The 26030-nt window shown below is 47.8% G+C and overlaps 1 protein-coding gene across 1 annotated transcript; it reads right to left on the bottom strand.

Moving 5' to 3' along the window:
* Positions 1 to 63: 63 nt before the first annotated feature.
* On the bottom strand, positions 64 to 4072 carry LOC124673762 (vacuolar cation/proton exchanger 1b-like). The gene is made up of 11 exons (XM_047209803.1): positions 3800 to 4072; positions 2322 to 2389; positions 2188 to 2216; positions 1916 to 2112; positions 1602 to 1823; positions 1366 to 1497; positions 1121 to 1237; positions 980 to 1033; positions 780 to 896; positions 496 to 586; positions 64 to 382 (listed from the first exon to the last, which is right to left on the bottom strand). Exons 1-11 carry the CDS (start codon positions 4070 to 4072, stop codon positions 342 to 344), a joined length of 1341 nt encoding a protein of 446 aa, XP_047065759.1. The 3' UTR covers positions 64 to 341.
* Between the last annotated feature and the right edge of the window lie 21958 nt (positions 4073 to 26030).

Here is a 26030-nt window from a genome sequence, read left to right as displayed (position 1 = left end):
GTTGAACTAGTTAAGCTTCGTGTAAAATCTGAGTTGTACAGTTCCGCCAGTTAATCAGGGGAGTACTGTATATTGTCTACTTTCCTTCACTAGTTTAGCCTTTTAGGTGTGCTAAATTGCTAATGCATACACTAAACTCAATTAATTTACACGCACATATGGAATTGCCATAAACACCTGACCGGTCAGCACTATACTTAGTTTATAATTTTACACTCAGGCACTGCTTGGCTTGGCTGCGGCACATGCACGTTAATTTGGCCAGCGAGATACCGCTCCTTCTAGACTCTTCACTTCACAATCTGCACCAAAATTGCCGTCGAGTGTTGGATAACTCTGGACTAAGCCGATCTGCTGGACAGATTCAGGTTGTTGCCGTCAGCTGTAAACAAAACATAACAATCGTGAAAATGGGATGAGTATGTATCCGGGATGGTCAGACAAATAGTTGCAGGTATATTAAAGGAAGAAAGGCTAGACTATGAAAATCCCTACTTGAATGCCGTTTCAGGACAAAAAAGCATGCGCCAATCACAGCGTAGCAAAGGAAAAGAAGCAATCCCTTTAGATAGTGTGATGATCCGTCCTGCAAAGCACACAAACAATTTATTCACAGCAATCCTCACACAACGCCGAGGTGGCAGATTTTCAGACAGAAAAGGTACAGAACATTAAGTCCTAATAATGAACCTGATTAAAAATATTTTCAGTCAATGCTAAATTATATTTTAAGGTATCCAGGTCGGCTTGTGGTGACGGGAACAAAAACAAAAAATTACCTGGAGGGTGAAGCTTGTCATTAATATTGCTAGAAACAAAGAACCGGTCTCTAGTAGGTTGAAATCAAGATCCATTGGAACTCCCATGATCCAAGCTACAATGACACTCAGCGGCACCTAATACAGTTCAGCTCCATCAGGAAAGAGACCAAGGGAAAAACCATATAAAATTAGTAATGTCTAGAGGCTAAATAACATACCACAAACATGGAAATCTGCGTAGCTGACCCCAAAGATACTCCAAGGGTAATGTCCTGTAACGATCAGAAACATTGGATTTGATGTTAGTGATCACTCCCTCAACATTTCAATGAGCATGCACAGGTTCTTATGCTGCGTACCAACTTGTTCTTGAAAGCAAAGATGACTGCACCAGCATGCTCTGCTGCATTCCCGACAATCGGAATCAATATAATGCTAATGAAGCTCACTGACAGTTCCCAAGATGCTGAAGCTGCCTGCAAATTTTGTTCAGACGAATACTGTTAGCTACACTGTAGGTTAGCTCAGTGTCAAATTATGGAAGAAATTTCTTCACAACGCCCATCCATACTACCCAACATGAACGTAGCATGATGCTGCGTACCTCAATTGTACTTACGACATACTCTGATAGTAAAGCGGTCATCACGGTCATGACTGCTAACCAAATCATTGCACATGAAAATCCTAGCACCGCCTCATCTTCAGAGACCAAATCTTCACCATCATCTTCAACCTAATCGATTCGTTGGATGCCAAAAAATTTATTAACCAATTAATTATATACATGCTGTTAGGTCTTTTTAGTTTCTGATCAGCACTGTAGCATACATTACACACCTCCTGGGGCTCAAACAGCTGGCGATGGGTCTTCAGCTGGAAGTAAAGGTAGGCTGCATAGGCCAGGATCATGACAACGCTGCATACCCGGGATAGCACCAATCCTGCATCCTCAGAGCTTACTGAATGTTCCCCGGCACTTACTGCATACCTCAGCATCAGTGGCATGGATTGACATAGCAAACCAAGAATCAGAAGCCCTGTGCTGACATCTGATTGCTTCTGTACAAATTAATACCATAGATTAATAAATCCAGGCACTCATAGACAGCATAATATACTACTAATAATAAGTAGATCACTGAGATGGTTACCTTGTCGTATGGCTGCTCGGTGCCGAGGTTGGCTATGCCACCGAAGAAAAGGGAGGTACCGAGGACAAGCAACAAGTTGGACAAAATGGAGCCGAGCAGGGAGCATTTCACCACTGTTATCTTGCCTTTCCTCAGAGCAAAGATTGCGATGATAACCTCAGTGACGTTGCCGAATGTTGCATTCAACAATCCACCCACTGGAATTGACGAAGGTAACTATATTATCTCTAAGTTGCAGGAGTATTTGACGTTTTGAGATCAACAACTCTTACCAGTAGGACCGGTGTAGAAAGCAATCTGCCTGCAATCAATTAACACATAGAACAGAGTGCAGGTTTTAGCAACATAAAGAAGGGGTGATGCAAAACGCAACACGCTACGACGATGATGCACAGAAGAAACTTACTCGGTCAGGAAACTGAGTCGCTCGGCAAGAGGAATGAGACCAATTAAGCTAAGCACAAAGAGCCACACCTGTTAGAGTCCAAAATTGGGAAAATCATGTGAGTTTCAGAAGATGGGGAATGGTAAATAAGATCCATGATCAATCAATCAGAGTATTTTGTGATTATTCCTCCTGCCCTATTTGTTTAGTCACAACATACTAATTTTTCATGTTTAAACAGATTTGTGAATGTAAAACTTGGAAGTACTATATAAATGTTGAGATGGGGAGGAAACAAACCAAGCCAAGGCAAGCTGGCCCTTGCTTGTGCGCGGTGTGCCTCACACGTGTTTTCTATAGCATGGACACGATAGTGAGAAGACGTAGGAGTCAGGCACATGCCGAAGTGCAGGGTGGTAAAAGAGACAAGAGAAGACAGTGCAACAGGCATCTCTGCTTTAGCCACAGGAATACGACAGTGTCTTCAGCCCGTGTTCAGTACGAGGGAAGTACAACAAGTGCAGTACGTGGGGGTGAAAAACTTCATCGTAGCGTGTACGAGGATGCATCTACAGACGACATGACTAAAAAGTGCAGTACGAGGGAAGTCGATAACCTTAGCATTTGGTGCATGTACAATGAGCTCAGAGGCAAGAATGGCTGGCACTAGCAATAGCAATTAGGAGGTTGTGTAGACATGGACGGGCCGACACAGGCGACATGGGTGGTGGTGGAGAGCAAGAATATGCATGTGACTCGCAGATTGAGGGCATATTATCTGCTGCTCATTCCATCACGATCCCATCTGCACCGCGTCAATTTTAATCAGTATGGTATCTCAGGCTAACTAGGCCACCCACATGGTCGATCTGGTCACATGTAACAGCTGGATGAAAATGAAATCTAATCGCCATCATTCCAGTCTCTCTCATAAACCTGCACTAATTGATTGGTGTCTGACTCGAATGTTTCACTTTGACCGCGGGAATGTCTGGTTTCCCCAACGCCTTGTTGCATTAATCTAGGATTAAATAGCCAGTAAACGTCAGAGTCGCGAGCGTGTATTCTTTGAAAAACAAATGGACCGTCAGAGCTAGCTGTCAATTTTAGGTGAAGGAGAATGACAGATGATTCTGGCCCGAATGACGCGGAAATTAAGGTAGTACTAAAAGTAAATCGATATTGTTGACCCCAACCGCCCGCAATCGCCGTGTATGTTAGTTGGCGACAGCAACTCAACAAACTGACATGCAAAAATAACTGGCATGCAAAATTTAGAGAGAACGAGTCGTAGTCCAAATCAGTCGTGGGTGAAGATGATGGATCCAATTTCGATGGGTGGGTGGAATGGAGCAATCACAGTCGGAGGGTTTCGATCTAAGACTAACAAGAGCAGCCTGGTAGCTGCGAGTGCGAGGCCGAAGCAAAGCAGAGACATACGGAAACTGGAAAAATCAAATTCAGGAAACAGGTTGGAGAAGGGCGAATGGCGTATGTACCTGTCCGAAGTGCATGTATCTGGCGAGGACGGCGAGTGCGACGGCGGGGAAGAGGACGAAGAGCCTGGTGCCGAGGAGCACCTCCTGGAGTGTGGAGAGGAAGGCGCGGAGCGCGGCGCATGGCACCTTGCGGACGAGGGAGGTGTCGGACTTCTTGCGGAGGGAGGAGGAGGAGAGGTTGTGCGCGGTGCGGCGGCCGAGGCTCCGCGGCTCCTTGGCGCGGCCGTCCCCCGCCTCCAGCAGCGCCGCCGCCGCCACCGCCGAGGAATCCATCTCCGCCCGCCCGCGCGAAAGGAGGAACGAACTAGAGTAGTTGAGAGTAATCGGAGATTCTGCTTTTGTGTTTGGTTAGTAGAGTGGTAGAGGTGGAAGGAGTTGGGCAGGAGAGGACCGTCACGTGGCTAACTCACCTTTTGGGGACGGGGCGGGAGGGGAAAAGAGGGCAGAGTCGTGCGAGCGCGGCACACTTGGTCTGGTCCGGTCTTGGTCCGGGACCTTCGCGACTGAAACCGCTCCCTTCGCTCGCTCACGGATCTCGGGGCTTTCCTTTCCACGCCGTTGCCAACTACCCCGTACGGCGCGGAGTACAGGTACACCAAAGGGTCCAAAGCCAAGCGGTTCGGTGGTGAACGTGAACATGAAATGGAACGTTTTTTTTTTCTACAGAAAATACAGGACGAACAAGAGCGCCATGTATCCCAGCCCACCAGAGTTCAAACCCCAGGTTTGACATCTGTGTGTCTCATAAAGACGGAATATTCATTCAGTGGGAGGCGACGTTCCCGTCGACAGCGAGGCGCCTGTGGTGACTTTGTCAATTTCAAGATTCAATCCGCCGGCTCAGTCTTCCGGAGGTGCTCATAGGGATAGGGTGTGCGTGTGTGCGTTCATAGGGGTGAGTGTATGCGCGTGTATGTGAGCGTCTGCGTTTGTACTGTGTTTCTCAAAAAAAAAAGAGGGGGTGGGTGAACTCGCAGGTAAAGGGCGCCTTTGGTTGTCTGGGCGGCCCTTGGCTCGTATCGGCCCAGCAAATTTTGGGCTGTTTGGTTGCCTGGACGCACTCGTATTTTTGCATAGCATAGATTTTAAAGCATCCTTGGAACAGCCCCGGACGAACGCTCGGTTTGACAGTTTCTCTAGGGCTAGGCCCTGGCGAGACGAAAATCGACAACGCCGTTCGCGCGGGAGCTCTGCCTCGGCATAGCGGGAGAAACCGAAATCCCAGCGGCGTTGCGCGTCAAAGGTAGGGGTAACCTCCCTCTTCGATTACCCTCTCCATTAGCCCCCTCCCAAAATTTCCCTTCCCCCAAATTTCGCACCAGCGGCGGTGGCGGCGACCCAGATCTGGCAGCGCGCATCTCCCTTCGGTCTCCGGCGTCGGACCAGGGTCCTCTTCTCCAGGGACGGAGCTAGAAAATTGATGTGATGGTGCCAGCCCTATGTTCGCTGGTGTCATCTTCACAAATAATGAGTGCTTAGTGCAGGTTTAATGAGAGATTTAAAAAATCGCTGGTGTGAGCTGACACCAGTGTCAATGAGGCAGCTCCGTCCCTGCTCTTCTCCAGCCGCGGCGGAGCCTGCGCACATTTGCGGCGGCTTTCGGCCCTGTCCTTCATCCGCCATGACGGAGGTAAGTGGAAACTCCTCTGCTCTACTGTAGTGTTAGATTCATGTTGGTAGAACTAGTTGGGTTCGATAAGACCGTTCGTATGCATAGATCTTGTTTGAGTAGACCGACTAGCTCCAGCTTGTGCATCACGCCGCATCACTCATTGTTTGCATACAAGCCCGGATCCTGATGTTGCACAAGAGAGCAGTTAGGCATGCTGCTTTTCCTCGTGTGACTTACGGTCCTATGTTACAACGAGATCAGGAGTGGATTGCCAACCTAAACAACATCTACAACTGCAACGACGTAAAGGCTATCAAGATGCTACGAATGAGAAGAGCCCCTTTCTATGCACTTGTGAAAATGTTCAGGGATAGAGGACTGCTGACTGATAGCATCCACACCTCTGCCGAAGAACAAGTCGGAATGTTTCTTCATGCCGTCAGTCATAACCAGAGGTTCAGAGTCATCCATAACACATTCAGGCGATCCACAGAGACTATCTCTCAGTACTTCCAGCAGGTGGTGTACGCAATTGGGGAGCTGAGAGGTGAAATGATCAAGCCAGCATCAATGAACACACCAACCAAGATCAAGAACAGCTACAGGTGGTTCCCCTATTTCAGGGTGAGTACAAAACCATGTTCCTTCTACCTAGCAGATGTGTGGTACTGTCAGAAACATGATTGTGTGCTAATTTTTTTACAGGATTGCATTGGGGCTATTGGTGGTACTCATGTTACTGCAAAGGTACCGACATCAATGTCTGCAGCATTCCGCGGGAGGAAGCACTACACCAGCCAGAACGTGCTAGCAGCTGTGGATTTTGATATGAGGTTCACCTACGTCCTTGTAGGGTGGGAGGGTTCAGCTCATGATGCGAGCATCCTGGCCGACAGCTTTTCAAGGCCTGATGGGTTGCAAATCCCTGACGGTGAGTTCTACCTTGGAGATGCTGGATATGCATGCCGACCTGGAATTCTACCTCCCTTCAGGAAAACAAGGTACCACCTCAACGAGTTCTCTGCGAAGCACCAACCTCTGAATGTGAGAGAGTTGTTCAATCTCAGACACTCAAGCCTTAGAGTCACGATTGAGATGGCCTTTGCTGCATTGAAGAACAGGTTCAAAGTCCTTGACCAAAAACCGTTTCACACGTTTGACACTCAGGTAAAGCTGGTCCTTGCTTGCTGCATTCTTCACAACTAGATCCTAGGTTGGGGCGAGGATGAGTTATTCGAAGAGGTTGTCACCTTTGATGAAGTAGAGACCGGCCATGGTGTGGACGCAGGCGACAATGATGCTTGGAAGGTGAAGAGGCAAGAGTGGGCAGATGCAATGTGGGAAGCCAGAGGCAACACCACCATTTGAGAAGAAGTGAAGAAGAAGAAGAAGTAAAGAAGAAGAAGAACCCCCACATGATCCCCTGTTTCTCGAACACCTTTTCGATCCCCGTATGTTGAACGACCCCGTTATGATAAACTGAAATTCGTAGTAGCTAGGGCATTCGTAGTAGCTAGGATGATTTCGTGAACAGCTATGCTTCGTAAGTTTTTAACTATCATGAACTGTGATTTATGTGTGATGGGAGGTGAGAGCATGGTAAGGCTAACCGTCGTAGAGAAGAGGTAACCTTAGGCATGCATGGATGGTACCAAACAGGCGTAATATCATCTCCATTGAGATTTGGGCTTGGCTGCAGGAAAACAAACAGAAAGTACTTTTTGGCCCATCCGGTGCAGCCCGATCTACCAAACAACAGTCCAATTTCGGCCCGTGCCTTGAGCCACGAATCAGGCCCAGGCAACCAAACGTGCCCAAAGTGAAGCTGAATACAAATGTTGCGGTCAATATTGACACTAGGAAGGCCTCGACGGGTGTAGCATACGCGACTCCTAGGGCCAGTTCCTAGCGGCATGTAGAGTGAAGACCGAAGACGTCCTTGATGTGGCTATTGCAGAAGCTCAAGCTGTTCGGGGCTAGCAGAGAGAATTGGATGCAGCCATATCGATATTGAAATGGATTCTCTGGAAGTGGCCGATAGCTTTCATGATCCGGTGGAATATAGAGGATCGAGTGGGGATGGACTTTCTTGACGAATGAAGAATAATCTTGGCAGGCTTTGCTTTAGCAAACCCGACTCACTGCCCTCGTGAAGCCAACAAAGCGGCAAATTTTATAGCTAGATCAATAGTTGGTCAGAATACTAACATGTGGTCTCATAACCCGTCTGTATTCTAATACCCACAATTAATGGATGAAGTAACCTTGATTTCCTAATAATAAAGGTTACACGATTGGTTAAAAAAATCTCCAAGGGAAGCCAGTAAGTCTTCCTGCTGTCGTTATCATGGGTCCCGCCCGCATGGAGCGTTGCTAAAGTTTGGCTTCCATTACCGACCACCCGGCGCCAAATCGTCCACCAATTCTACTTCTTCTATTGATTTCCATCAAAAAAATTCAAGCGCGAATTGATCGGAAGCGATTTAATCGGATTTTTCTAGGCTCGATTTGATTGAAATTTGTCCTACCACGCTTGATGCACACGAGAAAGCACCCCGGCCGGCCTCTCCCACTCCTGGTGTGATACCAACGGCCACCCTCCCACCTATGAGGCCTTCTTAGATTCTAAGGTCTCGCATGGGGGAGACAGGGGAGATTGAAGGGGGGCCTCCTCCCCTTGTTGCCCCTCTCTGGGTACTCCCATCCCCGAATCTGAGCTCGAAATCGAGCGCCTCCTTAATGTACTCCTTCATGCTAGCAAACACTGCATATACGCGAGCCTCAAATTTGAGAAGCTACGAGTAGATCACGGACTCTCGTAGAAGCAACGCATTCGGGGAGCTTCTGATACATCTTTAATGTATCTACTTTTCCAAACACTTTGCTCAAAAATTTGCTCCGGAATCTCACCATAGTTGGATAAAACTGTTGAATCTGACGCTGTCGAGGGTAGTCCTCGGCAATACCCTCCGTTTGGGGCTTAGGGTTGATGGAATCCTGTAGGCTGACACGAGACATCGGTTATCAAACAAGCGGGAAAAGCGATTTACCTAGGTTCGGGGCCCTCGATGAGGTAAAACCCTTACGTCCTGCATGTCTGATCTTGATTATGAAAATATCGGGTTACAATGGGGTGCCGAAGGGTTCGGCTATGATCTCGTCGAGAAACTAAGCTTTACGGGGACCTAGCTCTAAACTTATGGTGGCTAAGGTTGCTAAGATTGCGTGTGTCCTCGGCAGCCCCTCTCCTGGCCCTTATATTGGGAGCCAGGTCTCGAGAGATCGGTCCGGGTACGACTAGGTTACAAAGAGTCATAGTTCTAGATTTTCCTTTTTTTCTTCGTCCTCTTGTCTTGCTCTTCAAGAATCCCGCGTGCGAACCGACGCTGTGGACCATCTGGCTATCAGGTGTCTTCATGGGCCTCCGATTGGGCTGCAAGGGGTAGCATGATTACAGTTACCCGAAGGGTAATGCCCACGTCAGTATCCCACGAGTATCTAGCCTAAAATATTTTGGGTAGATACTAAAGAATGCCTCTGCCGAGTGTTCGCTTCATCCGACAGATCTTGTTCTCCTTGTATCAGTTTCATCTTCTTCTATCGGGTGCGCGTCCAGCGCTCTCGATGGGAGTAGTGATGGGGTTCGTTGCATAGAAAACAAAAAATTTCCTACCGCAAAGCGAATAAAACCAACAGATCTAATCTATGGAACACCCAAGATCCAATCTACAAGATCTAAGCAACGAGATGGAGATGAGACTAACCCTCGAAGATTCCAAAGCCTACGAGATTAATCTCGTTGTTGGTGTAGACGATCGTCCCCGGTGCTGCAATCCGGCAGCACTTCCGTACTCGATCGCGCGTACGGTGTCGATGAAGCTCCTTCCTCTCCCGTTCCAGCGGGCAGCGGAGGTGTGGTAGATCTCCTCCAACTTCCAGCAGCACGACGGCGTGGTGGTGGTGGTGGTGGAAGAAAACTGCAGGGCTTCGCCTAAGCCGGAGCAGCGTATGGTGGAGGGAGAGGTGGCTAGAGGAGGAGGCAATGGATGGGGTGTGTGGCCGGCCACCCCCTCCCCTCTTTATATAGGGGGCCAGCCGGCCAAGGTGGCCCCCCTTCCCATCTAGGGTTGGGGGGGCGGCGGCCAAGAGGGGGGAGAGGGCTTTCCCCTCCCCCAAGTTGATCCCCCCAGGGAAACCCTAGGGGTTGGCCGGCCTCGGGCCTTGGGGGCCATGTGCCCCTGGCCCATTAGGCCAGGGAGCATCCCCTCGGCCCACGGTGGGCCTCCTAGGTCGTGGGCCCCATGGTGGACCCCTCCGGAACCTTCTAGAACCTTCTAGTCAACCACCGGAAAAATCCCGAACATTTCCGAAACCCAGAAATCAACTTCCCTTATATGAATCTTATTCTCCGGACCTCCTCGTGACATCGTGGATCACATCCGAGACTCCGAACAAACTTCGTCTCCATACCATATTCAAATCTACTTATGCGACATCGAACCTTAAGCGCGTCACCCTACGGTTCGCGAACTATGCAGACATGGTCGAGACTCCTCTCCGAGCAATAACCAATAGCGGGATCTAGAGATCCATAATGGCTCCCACATATTCAACGATGACTTAGTGATCGATTGAACCATTTACATACGACGACAGAGGCGACATGGGGGAGACAGGGGAGATTGAAGGGGGGCCTCCTCCCCTTGTTGCCCCTCTCTGGGTACTCCCATCCCCGAATCTGAGCTCGAAATCGAGCGCCTCCTTAATGTACTCCTTCATGCTAGCAAACACTGCATATACGCGAGCCTCAAATTTGAGAAGCTACGAGTAGATCACGGACTCTCGTAGAAGCAACGCATTCGGGGAGCTTCTGATACATCTTTAATGTATCTACTTTTCCAAACACTTTGCTCAAAAATTTGCTCCGGAATCTCACCATAGTTGGATAAAACTGTTGAATCTGACGCTGTCGAGGGTAGTCCTCGGCAATACCCTCCGTTTGGGGCTTAGGGTTGATGGAATCCTGTAGGCTGACATGAGACATCGGTTATCAAACAAGCGGGAAAAGCGATTTACCTAGGTTCGGGGCCCTCGATGAGGTAAAACCCTTACGTCCTGCATGTCTGATCTTGATTATGAAAATATCGGGTTACAATGGGGTGCCGAAGGGTTCGGCTATGATCTCGTCGAGAAACTAAGCTTTACGGGGACTGATGTCTACGTTCCCCCTCCTTTCCTGTAGACAGTGTTGGGCCTCCAAGTGCAGAGGTTTGTAGAACAGCAGCAAGTTTTCCCTTAAGTGGATCACCCAAGGTTTATCGAACTCAGGGAGGAAGAGGTCAAAGATATCCCTCTCATGCAACCCCGCAACCACAAAGCAAGAAGTCTCTTGTGTCCCCAACACACCAAATAGGTGCACTAGTTCGGCGAAGAGATAGTGAAATACAGGTGGTATGAATATATATGAGCAAGAGCAACGGTGCCGTGAAAATAGCTTGCCGGCGTGTAGTTGATGGTGGTAGTATTGCAGCAGTAGTAACGCAAGAAAACAAGAAACAAGCAGTAGTAACTCAGCAGTATTTAGGGACAAGGCCTAGGGATTACACTTTCACTAGTGGACACTCTCAACATTGATCACATAACAGAATAGATAAATGCATACTCTACACTTTTGTTGGATGATGAACACATTGCGTAGGATTACACGAACCCTCAATGCCGGAGTTAACAAGCTCCACAATAATGCTCATGTTTAAGTAACCTTAAGTGTAAGATAGATCAAAAGACTAAACCAAGTACTAGCATAGCATGCACACCGTCACCTTCATGCATATGTAGGAGGAATAGATCACATCAATATTATCATAGCAATAGTTAACTTCGCAATCTACAAGAGATCATGATCATAGCATAAACCAAGTACTAACACGGTGCACGCACTCGTCACCTTTGCACACATGCAGGAGGAATAAAACTACTTTAATAACACATCACTAGAGTAGCACATAGATAAATTGTGATACAAACACATTGCAATCATCAAGAGATATAAATAAGCACTTCACTACGCTCTTCAACAAGTAAATAAGTACTTCGTGAAATATAGCCTAAGAGACCCACACGGTGCACACACTCGTCACCTTTACACACGTGGGACAAGGAGTCTCCGGAGATCACATAAGTAAAACCCACTTGACTAGCATAATGACATCTAGATTACAAGCATCATCATATGAATCTCAATCATGTAAGGCAGCTCATGAGATTATTGTATTGAAGTACATAGGAGAGAGATGAACCACATAGCTACCGGTACAGCCCCGAGCCTCGATGGAGAACTACTCCCTCCTCATGGGAGCAAGCAGCGGTGATGAAGATGGCGGTGGAGATGGCAGCGGTGTCGATGGAGAAGCCTTCCGGGGCACTTCCCCGCTCCGGCAGGGTGCCGGAACGGAGACTCCCGTCCCCCGCATCTTGGCTTCGCGATGGCGGCGGCTCCGGAACTTTTCTCGTATCGTGGCTCCCTCCGTAAGGGTTTTCGATGCGGGGGCTTTAAATAGGCGAAGAGGCGGCGCAGAGGGTCAACGAGGCGATGACACCATAGGGTGGCGCGGCCCAGCCCCGGCCGCGCCACCATGTCATCCGGGCCCACAGGGCCCCCTCCGGCGGCTCTCGGGTGTTCCGGATGCTTCCGGCAAAATAGGAACCCGGGCGTTGATTTCGTCCAATTCCGAGAATATTTCGTTACTAGGATTTCGAAACCAAAAACAGCAGAAACAGGAACCGGCACTTCGGCATCTTGTTAATAGGTTAGTTCCGGAAAATGCATAAATATGACATATAATGTGTATAAAACATGTAGGTATCATCAATAAAGTAGCATGGAACATAAGAAATTATCGATACGTCGGAGACGTATCGCATCCCCAAGCTTAGTTCCGCTCGTCCCGAGCGGTGTAAAACGATAACAAAGATAATTTCTGAAGTGACATGCCATCATAACCTTGATCATACTATTGTAAAGCACATGAGATAAATGCAGAGATTCGAAGCAATGATGAAGACAATGAGCAAACAAATGAATCATATAACAAAGACTTTTCATGAATAATACTTTCAAGACAAGCATCAATAAGTCTTGCATAAGAGTTAACTCATAAAGCAATAAATCAAAGTAAAGGTGTTGAAGCAACACATAGGAAGATTAAGTTTCAGCGGTTGCTTTCAACTTATAACATGCATATCTCATGGATATTGTCAACATAAAGTAATATAACAAGTGCAATATGCAAGTATGTAGGAATCAATGCACAGTTCACACAAGTGTTTGCTTCTTAAGGTGGAGAGAAATAGGTAAACCGACTCAACAATAAAGTAAAAGAATGGTCCTTCAAAGAGGAAAGCATCGATTGCTATATTTGTGCTAGAGCTTTGATTTTGAAAACATATAGAGAGCATAAAAGTAAAGTTTTGAGAGGTGTTTGTTGTTGTCAACGAATGGTAGCGGGTACTCTAACCCCTTGCCGGGCAAACCTTCAAAGAGCGGCTCCCATTTTATTTTATTTTTGGGTGGCACTCCTTCCAACCTTTCTTTCGCAAACCCCTGGCTAACCGAATCCTCGGGTGCCTGCCAACAATCTCATACCATGAAGGAGTGCCTTTTTATTTTAGTTTTATTATGATGACACTCCTCCCCACCTTTGCTTTCTCAAGCCATGGCTAACCGAATCCTTCGGGTGCCGTCCAACAATCACATACCATGGAGGAGTGTCTATTTTTGTTAATTAATTTGGGACTCGGGAATCCCATTGCCAGCTCTTTTTGCAAAATTATTGGATAAGCGGATGAAGCCACTAGTCCATTGGTGAAAGTTGCCCAACAAGATTGAAAGATAAACACCACATACTTCATCATGAGCTATAAAACATTGACACAAATAAGAGGTAATAACTTTTGAATTTGTTTAAAGGTAGCACTCAAGCAATTTACTTTGGAATGGCGGAAAAATACCATGTAGTAGGTAGGTATGGTGGACACAAATGGCATAGTAGTTGGCTCAAGGATTTTGGATGCATGAGAAGTATTCCCTCTCGATGCAAGGTTTAGGCTAGCAAGGTTATTTGAAACAAACACAAGGATGAACCGGTGCAGCAAAACTCACATAAAAGACATATTGTAAACATTATAAGACTCTACACCGTCTTCCTTGTTGTTCAAACTCAATACTAGAAATTATCTAGACCTTAGAGAGACCAATTATGCAAACCAAATTTTAGCAAGCTCTATGTATTTCTTCATTAATGGGTGCAAAGTATATGATGCAAGAGCTTAAACATGAGCACAACAATTGCCAAGTATCACATTATCCAAGACATTTTACCAATTACTACATGTAGCATTTTCCAATTCCAACCATATAACAACTTAACGAAGAGGAAACTTCGCCATGAATATTATGAGCTAAGAACACATGTGTTCATACGAACCAGCGGAGCGTGTCTCTCTCCCACACAAGGATGAACTTATTCAGAGAACTAAGATAACAAAACAAAAGCTAAAATAAAAGCACACAGACGCTCCAAGTAAAGTACATAAGATGTGACTGAATAAAAATATAGTTTCACTAGAAGAAACCTGATAGGTTGTCGATGAAGAAGGGGATGCCTTGGGCATCCCCAAGCTTAGATGCTTGAGTCTTCTTAAAATATGCAGGGATGAACCACCGGGGCATCCCCAAGCTTAGACCTTTCACTCTTCTCGATCACATTATATCACCCTCTTCTATTGACCCTTGAAAACTTCCTTCACACCAAACTTCAAGCAAACTCATTAGAGGGTTAGTGCATAATCAAAAATTCATATGTTCAGAGGTGACACAATCATTCTTAACACTTCTGGACATTGCACAAAACTTCTGAAAGTTAATGGAACAAAGAAACTCATTCAACTTAACAAAAGCGGCAATGCGAAATAAAAGGCAGAATCTGTCAAAAACAGAACAGTCCGTAAAGACGAATTTAAAGCTGGCACCAGACTTGCTCAAATGGAAAAACTCAAAACTAATGAAAGTTGCGTACATATCTGAGGATCAGGCTCGTAAATTGGCAGATTTTTTCGAATTTTCTACAGAGAACTGTGCCCAGATTCGTGACAGACAGCAATGCTGTTTCTGCGCAGCAATCCCAAATATAACATCAACTTTGACATAGAAACTTTACTTGGCACAAAAACATGATAAGGAGAGGTTGCTACAGTAGTAAACAACTTCCAAGACACAAATATAAAACAAAGTACTGTAGCAAAATAACACATGGGTTATCTCCCAAGAAGTTCTTTCTTTATAGCCGTTAAGATGGGCTCAGCAGTTTTAATGATGCACTCGCAAGAAATAGAAGTTGAAGCAAAAGAGAGCATCAAGAGGCAAATTCAAAACACATTTAAGTCTAACATGCTTCCTATGCATAGGAATCTTGTAAATAAACAAGTTCATGAAGAGCAAAGTAACAAGCATAGGAAGATAAAACAAGTGTAGCTTCAAAAATTTCAGCACATAGAGAGGTGTTTTAGTAACATGAAAATTTTTACAACCATATTTTCCTCTCTCATAATAACTTTCAGTAGCATCATGAGCAAACTCAACAATATAACTATCACATAAAGCATTCTTATCATGAGTCTCATGCATAAAATAATTACTACTTCCAACATAAGCATAGTCATTCTTATTAATTGTAGTGGGAGCAAATTCAACAAAGTAGCTATCAAATATAGGAGGTATATTGTAATCATAATCAAATTTATCCTCCATAACAGGTGGTAACAAAAGACTACTATCATTATAATCATCATAAATGGGAGGCAAAGTATCATCAAAGTAAATTTTCTCCTCAATGCTTGGGGGACTAAAGATATCATGCTCATCAAAACCAGCTTCCCCAAGCTTAGAATTTTCCATAGCATTAGCAACAATGGTGTTCAAAGCATTCATAGTAATAACATTCCCATTAGCATGCATATAAAGTTCCATGGGTTTCTTAATTCTTTCTTCAAACACATCATGTCCTAATTCAAGATAAAGTTCATAAAGATCTCTCATATTTTTGTTGTTTTCCATTATGCCTAACTAGTGTAAACAAGAAACCAAATGTCGCAATTGCAGAGTCTAAAGGAAATAGCTTTGAGTACTTACAACGGCGCCGGAAAATAGCTTAGTAGCCGAGGTCCGGAGTGTGAGTACCTTTTACCTTTCCTCCCCGGCAACGGCGCCAGAAAATAGCTTGATGTCTACGTTCCCCTCCTTTCCCGTAGACAGTGTTGGGCCTCCAAGTGCAGAGGTTTGTAGAACAGCAAGCAAGTTTTCCCTTAAGTGGATCACCCAAGGTTTATCGAACTCGTGGAGGAAGAGGTCAAAGATATCCCTCTCATGCAACCCCGCAACCACAAAGCAAGAAGTCTCTTGTGTCCCCAACACACCAAATAGGTGCACTAGTTCGGCGAAGAGATAGTGAAATACAGGTGGTATGAATATATATGAGCAAGAGCAACGGTGCTCGCAAAATAGCTTGCCTGGCGTGTAGTTGATGGTGGTAGTATTGCAACGAGTAGTAACGCAAGAAAACAAGAAACAAGCAAGTAGTAACTCAGCAGTATTTAGGGACAAGGCCTAGGGATTACACTTTCACTAGTGGACACTCTCAACATTGATCACATAACAGTAATAGATAAATGCATACTCTACACTTTTGTTGGATGATGAACACATTGCGTAGGATTACACGAACCCTCAATGCCGGAGTTAACAAGCTCCACAATAATGCTCATGTTTAAGTAACCTTAAGTGTAAGATAGATCAAAAGACTAAACCAAGTACTAGCATAGCATGCACACTCGTCACCTTCATGCATATGTAGGAGGAATAGATCACATCAATATTATCATAGCAATAGTTAACTTCGCAATCTACAAGAGATCATGATCATAGCATAAACCAAGTACTAACACGGTGCACGCACCGTCACCTTTGCACACATGCAGGAGGAATAAAACTACTTTAATAACACATCACTAGAGTAGCACATAGATAAATTGTGATACAAACACATTGCAATCATCAAGAGATATAAATAAGCACTTCACTACGCTCTTCAACAGTAAATAAGTACTTCGTGAAATATAGCCTAAGAGACCCACACGGTGCACACACTGTCACCTTTACACACGTGGGACAAGGAGTCTCCGGAGATCACATAAGTAAAACCCACTTGACTAGCATAATGACATCTAGATTACAAGCATCATCATATGAATCTCAATCATGTAAGGCAGCTCATGAGATTATTGTATTGAAGTACATAGGAGAGAGATGAACCACATAGCTACCGGCACAGCCCCGAGCCTCGATGGAGAACTACTCCCTCCTCATGGGAGCAGCAGCGGTGATGAAGATGGCGGTGGAGATGGCAGCGGTGTCGATGGAGAAGCCTTCCGGGGCACTTCCCCGCTCCGGCAGGGTGCCTGAACGCAGACTCCCGTCCCCGCATCTTGGCTTCGCGATGGCGGCGGCTCCGGAACTTTTCTCGTATCGTGGCTTCCTCCGTAAGGGTTTTCGATGCGGGGGCTTTAAATAGGCGAAGAGGCGGCGCAGAGGGTCAACGAGGCGATGACACCATAGGGTGGCGCGGCCCAGCCTCGGCCGCGCCACCATGTCATCTCGGGCCCACAGGGCCCCCTCCGGCGGCTCTCGGGTGTTCTGGATGCTTCCGGCAAAATAGGAACCTCGGGCGTTGATTTCGTCCAATTCCGAGAATATTTCGTTACTAGGATTTCGAAACCAAAAACAGCAGTAAAACAGGAACTGGCACTTCGGCATCTTGTTAATAGGTTAGTTCCAGAAAATGCATAAATATGACATATAATGTGTATAAAACATGTAGGTATCATCAATAAAGTAGCATGGAACATAAGAAATTATCGATACGTCGGAGACGTATCAGGGACCTAGCTCTAAACTTATGGTGGCTAAGGTTGCTAAGATTGCGTGTGTCCTCGGCAGCCCCTCTCCTGGCCCTTATATTGGGAGCCAGGTCTCGAGAGATCGGTCCGGGTACGACTAGGTTACAAAGAGTCATAGTTCTAGATTTTCCTTTTTTCTTCGTCCTCTTGTCTTGCTCTTCAAGAATCCCGCGTGCGAACCGACGCCTGTGGACCATCCGGCTATCAGTGTCTTCATGGGCCTCCGATTGGGCCGTAAGGGGTAGCATGATAACAGCTTACCCGAAGGGTAATGCCCACGTCGACATCCCACGAGTATCTAGCCTAAAATATTTTGGGTAGATACTAAAGAATGCACTTGCTTCCTCCGTAAGTGGGTTTTCGATGCAGGCTTTAATAGGCTAAGAGGCGGCGCAGAGGTCGAAGGCTACCACACCATAGGGTGGCGCGGGCCCAGCCCTGGCCGCGCCACCATGTCATCCAGCCCACAGTGGCCCCCCTCCGGCGGTTTCCGGGGTGTTCTTGATAAGCCTCCTGGGCAAAAATAGAACTACATGATTGGCCCAATTCGTAATATTTCACATTAGATTTTCCTAAAAACCAAAACAAGTAAAATAAGAACTGCACTTCGCATCTTGTTAATAGGTTAGTTCCAGTAAACGTGCACGAACATGACATAAAGTGTATAAAACATGTAGGTATCATCAATAATGTGCATGGAACATAAGAAATTATCATACGTTGGAGACGCATCACAGTGTCATGCATCTCATTTCGCTGACACATGCTCACCAGATATGGAGCACGAATCTCATCCTCACTTATAACATCCACCGCCGACCCTTAGCTTCTCATTCACTCCCCATTCTCAAATTCCCCTCTACGCAGCGCCGCCCGCAGAGCTCTACCTCCGCTGCTGAACCGCTTAAAAGCTGCGCCTATATCACTCTCACAACCACCAATTTCCGTGGTGTTTTTCGTTTTAACTCCACAGAGTCACCGCACAAAACTCGCCGCCTGGCGACTCCACCACCGCGCTTCCATTGCCAAGTTCTCCTGAGCTCGATCCTGTCGCAGTTGCAGGATGATTGCTAGTTGACGCATGAGGATCCCGACTAAATTACGTTTCGCTACTGCTTTTATATCTTTCAGATGTCGTCCATGACTCCGCCTCCGCGACAGCCGATCATGGCTACGCCCATCTCCACGCTCTCCGCGCTCCTTCATCCTAATCTAGTCATTGGATCTGCCCATGCCAAGGATCGCAAAGGATATCGAGGGCACCTCATCTGTCCCGCAAAAACATCTCGAGGCGAGAAGAAGGCAAGAAATGGCTACCAAATCCAAAGCTCGCCAACGGGACTCGGAATCTGGAAGGTAAATGGTGGCCTTGCACCACCACCACATTGTGAACTCGCAAAACTTAGAGGGAGAAGGGTTCCCCAGAACTGAAGCTGGAGGACGACCTTCACCGTCCGCTCCTGTTTCCCCAGGACAACGAGATGGTGCCGGGACACATGCCAGGAGCGAGCTTCATTTCCGCTCGGATTTCTTCCTCGAGATTCTGAAGGCTCATGGGCTCCAACCCCACAACATCTCTCCGAATGCCGTGCCTGCGATCAGCAATCACGCTACCTGCGAAGGCCACTCCCGGTAACTCCCTTTTGTGCTCTCCTTGTTCCAAATATTATTTCACTGCTAAGAAGGAGAGGATCCTGCAGTCCTCCGAGCTGGCGACATGATCCATCACTCAAGTGAGGATTCGCCCGCCGCTGCCTACCTCACACCGACCGGCCACTAACTGCGGTACTGGTCCCGGAGGCTTTCTACTTGAAGGACGCTTCCGACTCCCGCGAACGTAAGAAAATTGCCACCGTTCGAAGAACTCACTGACCAGCTTCCGACATGGTCGCATTGCCCCCACACTTCCCGAGTCACCCAGCTCACGCGCGCCGACGGATCTCGTAAGCTGACTGAGGAGGGGTTGACTGGGGAAGGACTTGACCCTTTTCTCTGTTCATACTGCTGGATCCACCGCTTCAACACAGACCGTCAGATGTCTTAATACATAGGCGCGAAGTGACCCGATGCGCGTCACAAAAGACACCCTCTCCGCCACGCCTCGACAAGAGAATCCGGTCCTCATCAAAGTTCCTTGCGTGAACTCCACGTTCACGTGTGCAACAGATATCCACATGAATGGTTCCCAACCGCGTACGCTTGACCGTAACCTCTTGTTTCTTTTCGCATTCAAATTTAGTGTTTAACTCTGCATCAGCTCGAAGCGTCGAATATAATCGAATCCCTAACCTTCTCCGAGTTCCTTCCACCGGCAACACGGATCCGTAAGCCGCGCCAGAGGGCTGGCTCCCAGGCCCCGCCTGCGAAGAGGAAGATAGCGCTGCCCTTCCACCTTCCATGCAACGCGCCTGCGAAGTGCCTAGCAGACCGTTGCTACCTGAGCGGAAGTGAAGAAGCGCCTTTTCACTCGGGATGACACCAGCAACAAGGCAACCACGTCCACATTTCTTCAAGCTTTCCTGCAAGCGCCTATTTCCGAGATCCGTTCTGGTTTCTTAATGCCTAAACTTTTGCATTATATTTTTATGTTTTTTCAAGCTCCTAAGCCAGCCTCCCAAGGTCCTAAGGGCCTCAAGAAGAAAGCAAAAGCATCTCCGGCTTCTATTCCCGTTACTCCCGAGGTTAGGTGCGCCTGCCGCCGCTCTATCCGCTCCAAGCGATCCGGAAGATATCATCAACGTTGATGATCTTTCACTGAAGATCCGGCCTCACGCACGGCGGCCCGGCCATGAGGGACTCCTCACTCTACGTTTCCTCCGTCAGCTCCGCCTGCTCCGCTGGCGGGGCCGACGAAGAAAGAGAAGGAGCAAGCGCCTAGCTCTGACTACCAGCGCGACTCGAGCTCCACCCCTCCAACCAACTCCGTCCTTCAAAAAGCTACTACCTCTCACAGCGTCACGCGTGAAGTTTCCGACATGTACTGAACAGTGTTGGGGAAAGCCTGACGAGGAGGTATGCATGAACTTCGCCCGACCGGGAGGACCTCCGAAGGAGTTTTTCCGCAAGCTCTGAAGCAAGCGGCAGTGATACTGAGCCCCCAAGCTACTGGGTGATATATTTAATCCGCAACTATGTGCTAACACGATGCTTTCCCAAAATGTGCACTGAGGCGGAAAGTTAGGATTCTATACCAAGACTTTGGAATTCTCGCTTAGCTCCCCAAGATTTTAAATATCCGACTCACTCCTTGCTAGCTTCTGCAGACCACGCGGAAATTGCACGAAGACTGCGCGTAGCACGTGCCGGAGCAAATCCACGAGATCGAGGGGCTGCGCCGGAACGCGGAAAATAGCTAACAAGCTATCCGGCTGCTTGAATCCCGCTTCAAGGTACTATATCATGGTTCCACTTTTTGTTCTCGATATAATTGTTCAGGATGCATATATATGTGCAATTTTGTCTACCTGCGCGAAGGACCGGCACAAGCACTCCAAGTTTGACGGAGCTATCCCGCTAAGGTCCGGTGTGCTTGAGGCGGAGAACGAATCCCGCAAGAACTTTAGGAAGACATCCGCTTCCAGGAGAATCAAGCGAGGAAAGAGCTGTCCGAAAAACATGCCTGCGTGACCTGCGTGGGTTGAATGGAAACTGGAGAAAAGCCAGGTCGCAGATTTAGTGATATCCCGACGAAGTTACTGAAAGCGGGAGAAGCGGAGGCCATTGACAAACTTATCTTCCGTAAAGTGCAGTTTCTCCGTGTCGTCGCTCCGACTACCTTGTAAGCTTTCTCTCTCTTGAACTGAACCTTCCTTGTTTCACGGCGAAGTCCTCGGCTTTGACTGGTCAAAGGAATCGAATCTGAAGAAGGGCCAGGAGGCATACGATGAAGGCTGGATTCCAATCGGCGTGCTATCTGAAAGCTCCGTCGCGGGAATTGGCCAAGCTAAGACCTCGTCTTGAAGAAGGCAAAAACCAACTGTGGTCGACACAATGACCAAACTTAGTGCAACAAGTGCGGATTTCATCAAGGATCATAATAATCTGCATCACGTGAGCCGCCTCCTAGTCCTCGGGCCACTCGCGAGGCTCACTGCCCCACGCTCAAGCTGGCATGGATGTTGCCTAGCGGGAGGCCCGAGGATTCCGACATGGGTGCCCCTGCTCCGCGGAGGCCGAATGGCTTCACGAGCAGTTGCCTGTCCGAGCTGAGTGGACTCAACTCTGCTGCGGGCACAGGCAACACGATCTGCCCCTCAGGGATTTGCCTGGACGCGAGAGGAGGAAGCGGGTGAGCCGGAGTATTATCGGGGAAGGCTCCGGGTCCCAGCGGCGAGCATTCCGGAGGAGACTCCTCGGTGACTGACGCCAAAGCTCGGATCTGGATGGACAGCATGCCTGCGGCTCCTACCAAAGCAATCTGAAGAAGAGGACTCCGAGTAGAGTTCACCCGTTTTAGACAATGAAACAAATTGCATCATTTTGGCCCCGTAGTGGGTTTGTAATAACTTAAATTCTTGGGTTAGACTAGGGCCGTAAAAACATGTTATGCGGTGCTGATGAGACTTACTTATCCCGCTATCCGTTCAATATTATTATTTGCATGTTTCGGTTTGTTGGAAAGCGAGGGCTGGTTTGGTAATTTCCTGGCTTGCCCACTTGACCTTCCATTTGAGCCGAAAACTCAGTGCTGCAACGGCCACACGTTTACGAAGCCCAATGGCAATTCGTCAACAATCAAGGAAAGCCCCCAGCCCAAGTGCCTAAGCTCATACCAGAATCCATGGGTTTGCAACAGAAAAAATTTCCGCGTAAAACTTAAGCTTACATCCTAAAGGACGATTTTGAAAATCACAACTTTCAGCATACGCCGCTAGGCGGAAAGATCCAGCCTCTTGCGGTTTTAGTTTAAAAGACATACACGATCCAGTAACGAAAAATTGAAGGAGGGAAATGACTCTAAGAGTGAACTAAAAGCTTTATTTTCATTGATCATGTATTCATAGATATTACAAGGTATGTAATGCGAAAGCGCTAAGTGTGGAAAGGACGTAGCCGGTGCTAAGGTTCCAAGTGATCGATCTGCTTCATCATATATGTCACCCTACCTCTCTGCCGCTTCCCAAAGGCCAGAGGTCTATCCTTTCAGCTTCCTTTGAAATCAACGATAGAGGATCCTGTTGATCTCGTTAGGGGTAGTTCAGAACTCCACAAACAGAAGCTCAGCCTATCTGCCCAAGCTCCTAGCCGCGCGGCTTAGCCGGTTCTTCAAGGCGAGGTTTGATTCCCAGCCTAGTATAAGGCCATTGGCTCATGCTCGACCTGACCGTTGGATTGTGGACTTGAGCCACGATGCGAGGTCAAGCCGACCCCAACCTCATCGAGTAATCCTTGAGTTCTCCTGCAGAAAGTTTGTGCCATTGTCTCGTAGATTATGTCGTGTGGGATGCCGAATCTCTTTGGCTACGAGGTCGCAACAAATTTCAGTACGTAGCACCATCGGGCTTTTCACCGGCTTTGGGCTCGATCCACTTACTCAACTTGTCAATAGCGACCAGGAGGTATTCATGGCCACCAGGAGATGATTTCTTTTAACTTACCAACCATATCGAGCTCCCTGCATCAGCAAACGTGCCGTGTGATAGGGATGGTCCCGGCTCTCGGGCCGGAGCGCTTGGTTGATGCAGCGAGGCACCGGCAACCGCGGCAGTTTCCACCAGCCTTGCCGGCCTTCTTTGGGGCCGTTAGCCAGAAAATCCTAACCGGTAAAGGCTTCTGCAACGAGGACCCCGGGGCGGCATGATGCCCGCAACTTTCACAGATGGATCTCTCGGGAGATTTCAATGCCATCTTGAACTAGATGATTCGCATTGAGAAATACCCCGCTTGCGCTTCGCTTGTAGAGCTGTCCATCATCACTTGCAGGATCTTGCTCGCCTCGATGATCTCTGGCTGTGGCGTGGACCTCTCGCCCTCCTGCAACTTTTTGATCAATGAGGCAATCCTAGAACGGGCTTGTGAGTCTACAAAGCCTAATGACCGCCATCACTTCCTTCAGCCGGAGAAGGGCCAGATCGGGATTTTTCCTCGGCTTGCACCTCCTTCACCGAGGGTACTCGGCAGATGCTCAAGGAAAATTCCGGCGGAATTGGCTCTCATTGATCGAGCTTGGTCAGCAGTGTCTCGGGCCGTGCCATGACGCTTCTCCGACGCACGTGACTTCGTATCCGAGGAAGCATTTAAGGATCCGCCAACTTGCCTTCAGAAGTCACACACACTTGAGCCAAGGCCTGTGTCTGGCCACTTGTTGTGCTACCTCGTGCTCAATTCCACAAAGATACATGAGATATGTTTGATCCCCACTTCTTAGCGATGCTACAGACTGTGTAGTAGAGCCTCGTATTCCGCCATTGTTGGTTGCTTCAAGGAACTCAGACCGTATCACATTCTTCCCAGAGGACTTCAGGTAACTCACTTAAGCCTGATGTTGCTTGATCCGCAAGGCATGACCCAAGCTTCATGGTTCCGGTGATGTGTGTGCCTCCTAAGGTTTTACCCAACCCACATGAAATCCGCTAGAACTTGAGACTTGATTGGTGCTCGGGCTTCAGAGTTGATGTCAAGGCAGACACCTGACCATTTGCCACGGCCTGCTGCGGGCCTAGAGTTGTTGATGATTGTCGCTGTGAGCCTTGCTCACCACTGCCATTGGGGTGCCTCGGAAGTAGTGTTCCTTACCCGGCCGCCTAGGAAAACTCCACAGATGCTGGCTTCCCCAAATGAGGGCATCTCGCTGATTCCGTCAGACTTCGCTAATGTAATAGACAGTTTTGGACTCCGTGTGTTCAAATCCTTTCCTTCGCACCACCACGACACATGAGGCTGATAACTTTGTCAGCCATAGAGGACATAGGCTCCGGGACTCACCGGGATGCTAATATAGGTGGGAGGAGAGATATGTTCTTCAATCCCTATATTTGGTCCGCTGCCTCATCCTGCATAAATTTGTCTCTGCTTTCAGCAGCTTGTATAGAGGCTTTCTAAAGACGGCTAACAAATCTACCGATTGCCGCAACGCAACCAGCTAATCGTTGCACATCTTTGAGACAAGTTGGTCTTGATACTCCTGTGGATAGCCTGATTTTTTCCCGTTAATCTCATTCCCTGAGAAATAATGAAGCCAAGGAGTTTTAGCCGGTACGCCAAAGACGACGTAGCGGATTTAACATCATCTTTGTACCGTCTGGGAGATTATCAAAGGTTTCTTAAGGTCGCTTTCAGCAGGTCGGATCCTTCGGTCAGCGACCGCGATGTCGTCGACGTAGGGCGCACGCCTGCCATTTGGTCCTCAGCACTGGGCGCCATCGTACGCTGGTGGCGTGGCACTACAAGCTAAGCCAAAAGGCATGGTAATATAGCAAACATGTGCCAGCGGTGTGATGAAGAGGCCGCTTTGGTCAGGACTCCTTCATCAAGATCCTCGACATGATACCCGAATGAAAGGCCAAGAAACATGGTCCCGCTCGCGTCAACTAATGACTTGGTCAATGCGCGGCAAAGGAACGATTCTTCTGACAATGTTTATTCACGCGAGTAATCGATGCACATTCTTAGTATTTCAGAATTTTTGGGTACAAGGACGGGGCTTACACCCAACTGGTGATGGATAATCTCCTACTACAAAACCTACTTGTAGTAATCTTGCTAATTCCATTCCTTTATGGCGCGGCGCTTCTTATTCTGCCACGATAAGCTTGCTTCACTGCCTTGCACCGGATTTATGTTGAGGTAGTGTTTTGCGAGTTCCTTGGTACTCCTGACATGCCGAAGGTTGCCATGCGAAGATATCCATAGCTCGAGGAACTCGACGAGCGCGCTTCCTATTTGGGGTCCATGTTGGCTCCGGGATCAAAACCTGCTGGAGTTGTCACTCTTCGATGAGGTCATGCTTCGGGTTTTCATCGCGGCCTTGAACGAGGCCCTTGCTCGAGATTCGTTTTTGGTGGTTCTCAGATCTCTACTGATCCACTGCGGTTTCCAGCCTTTGGTAGCCTTTCTGCATATGACGATTCTCAAAGGCGGCCTCGCTTCCTGGGCATTCCTAGCTTTCTTGTAGTCTCCTGACACAAAGTGATCCATCCGTTGAAATCTTAATCTTGAGCTTCAGATGTAGCACAAGCTCGCGTGGAACTTGTGGTGGTAGGTGGGCCTGCCGAAGATCACATGGTAGAGTTTTGAAGGGCACCACTAAACGTGATCATCTCTTCTGTAGCTGTCTACGTCAAGGTCAAGGAAGCTCTTGATGCTGCCCGAGAATTTGCCTTTTCACTTTAACCATACCATGAAATTCACAGCCGTGTTTTGAGCGTTCCTGCTAGTGGTTCATCTTCTCTGTGGTCTCTGTGTACATGATGTTCGGTGCTGCAGCTCCTCCGTCCATAAGGCACTTGGAGAAGCCACCCATCTATGCGGGGATCAAGCAACCGTGAGCCGTAGCACTCTTTTGGGATGTGACGTCGGTGATCCACCACAAACGCATGCTTTCCTCCCGACCACTCTGATATCGCGCATTACCGAATCAGAAGGCCTAAGATCCGATGCTGATTTTTC

Source organism: Lolium rigidum, chromosome 7, assembly GCF_022539505.1.
Source record: "Lolium rigidum isolate FL_2022 chromosome 7, APGP_CSIRO_Lrig_0.1, whole genome shotgun sequence".
NCBI classification, from domain to species: domain Eukaryota; kingdom Viridiplantae; phylum Streptophyta; class Magnoliopsida; order Poales; family Poaceae; genus Lolium; species Lolium rigidum.
Note: the sequence above shows the minus strand (reverse complement) of the source record. Positions and strands in the feature narration are given on the sequence as shown.

Bases quoted from the DNA above. Each gene is read 5' to 3' on its own strand.
- LOC124673762 (XM_047209803.1), bottom strand. From the start codon at position 4,072: ATGGATTCCTCGGCGGTGGCGGCGGCGGCGCTGCTGGAGGCGGGGGAC. The intron at 2,113-2,187 runs GTAAGAGTTGTT...CGTCAATTCCAG, and splicing joins TTTCTACACCGGTCCTACTG to TGGGTGGATTGTTGAATGCA. The intron at 1,498-1,601 runs GTGTGTAATGTA...CGAATCGATTAG, and splicing joins AGCTGTTTGAGCCCCAGGAG to GTTGAAGATGATGGTGAAGA.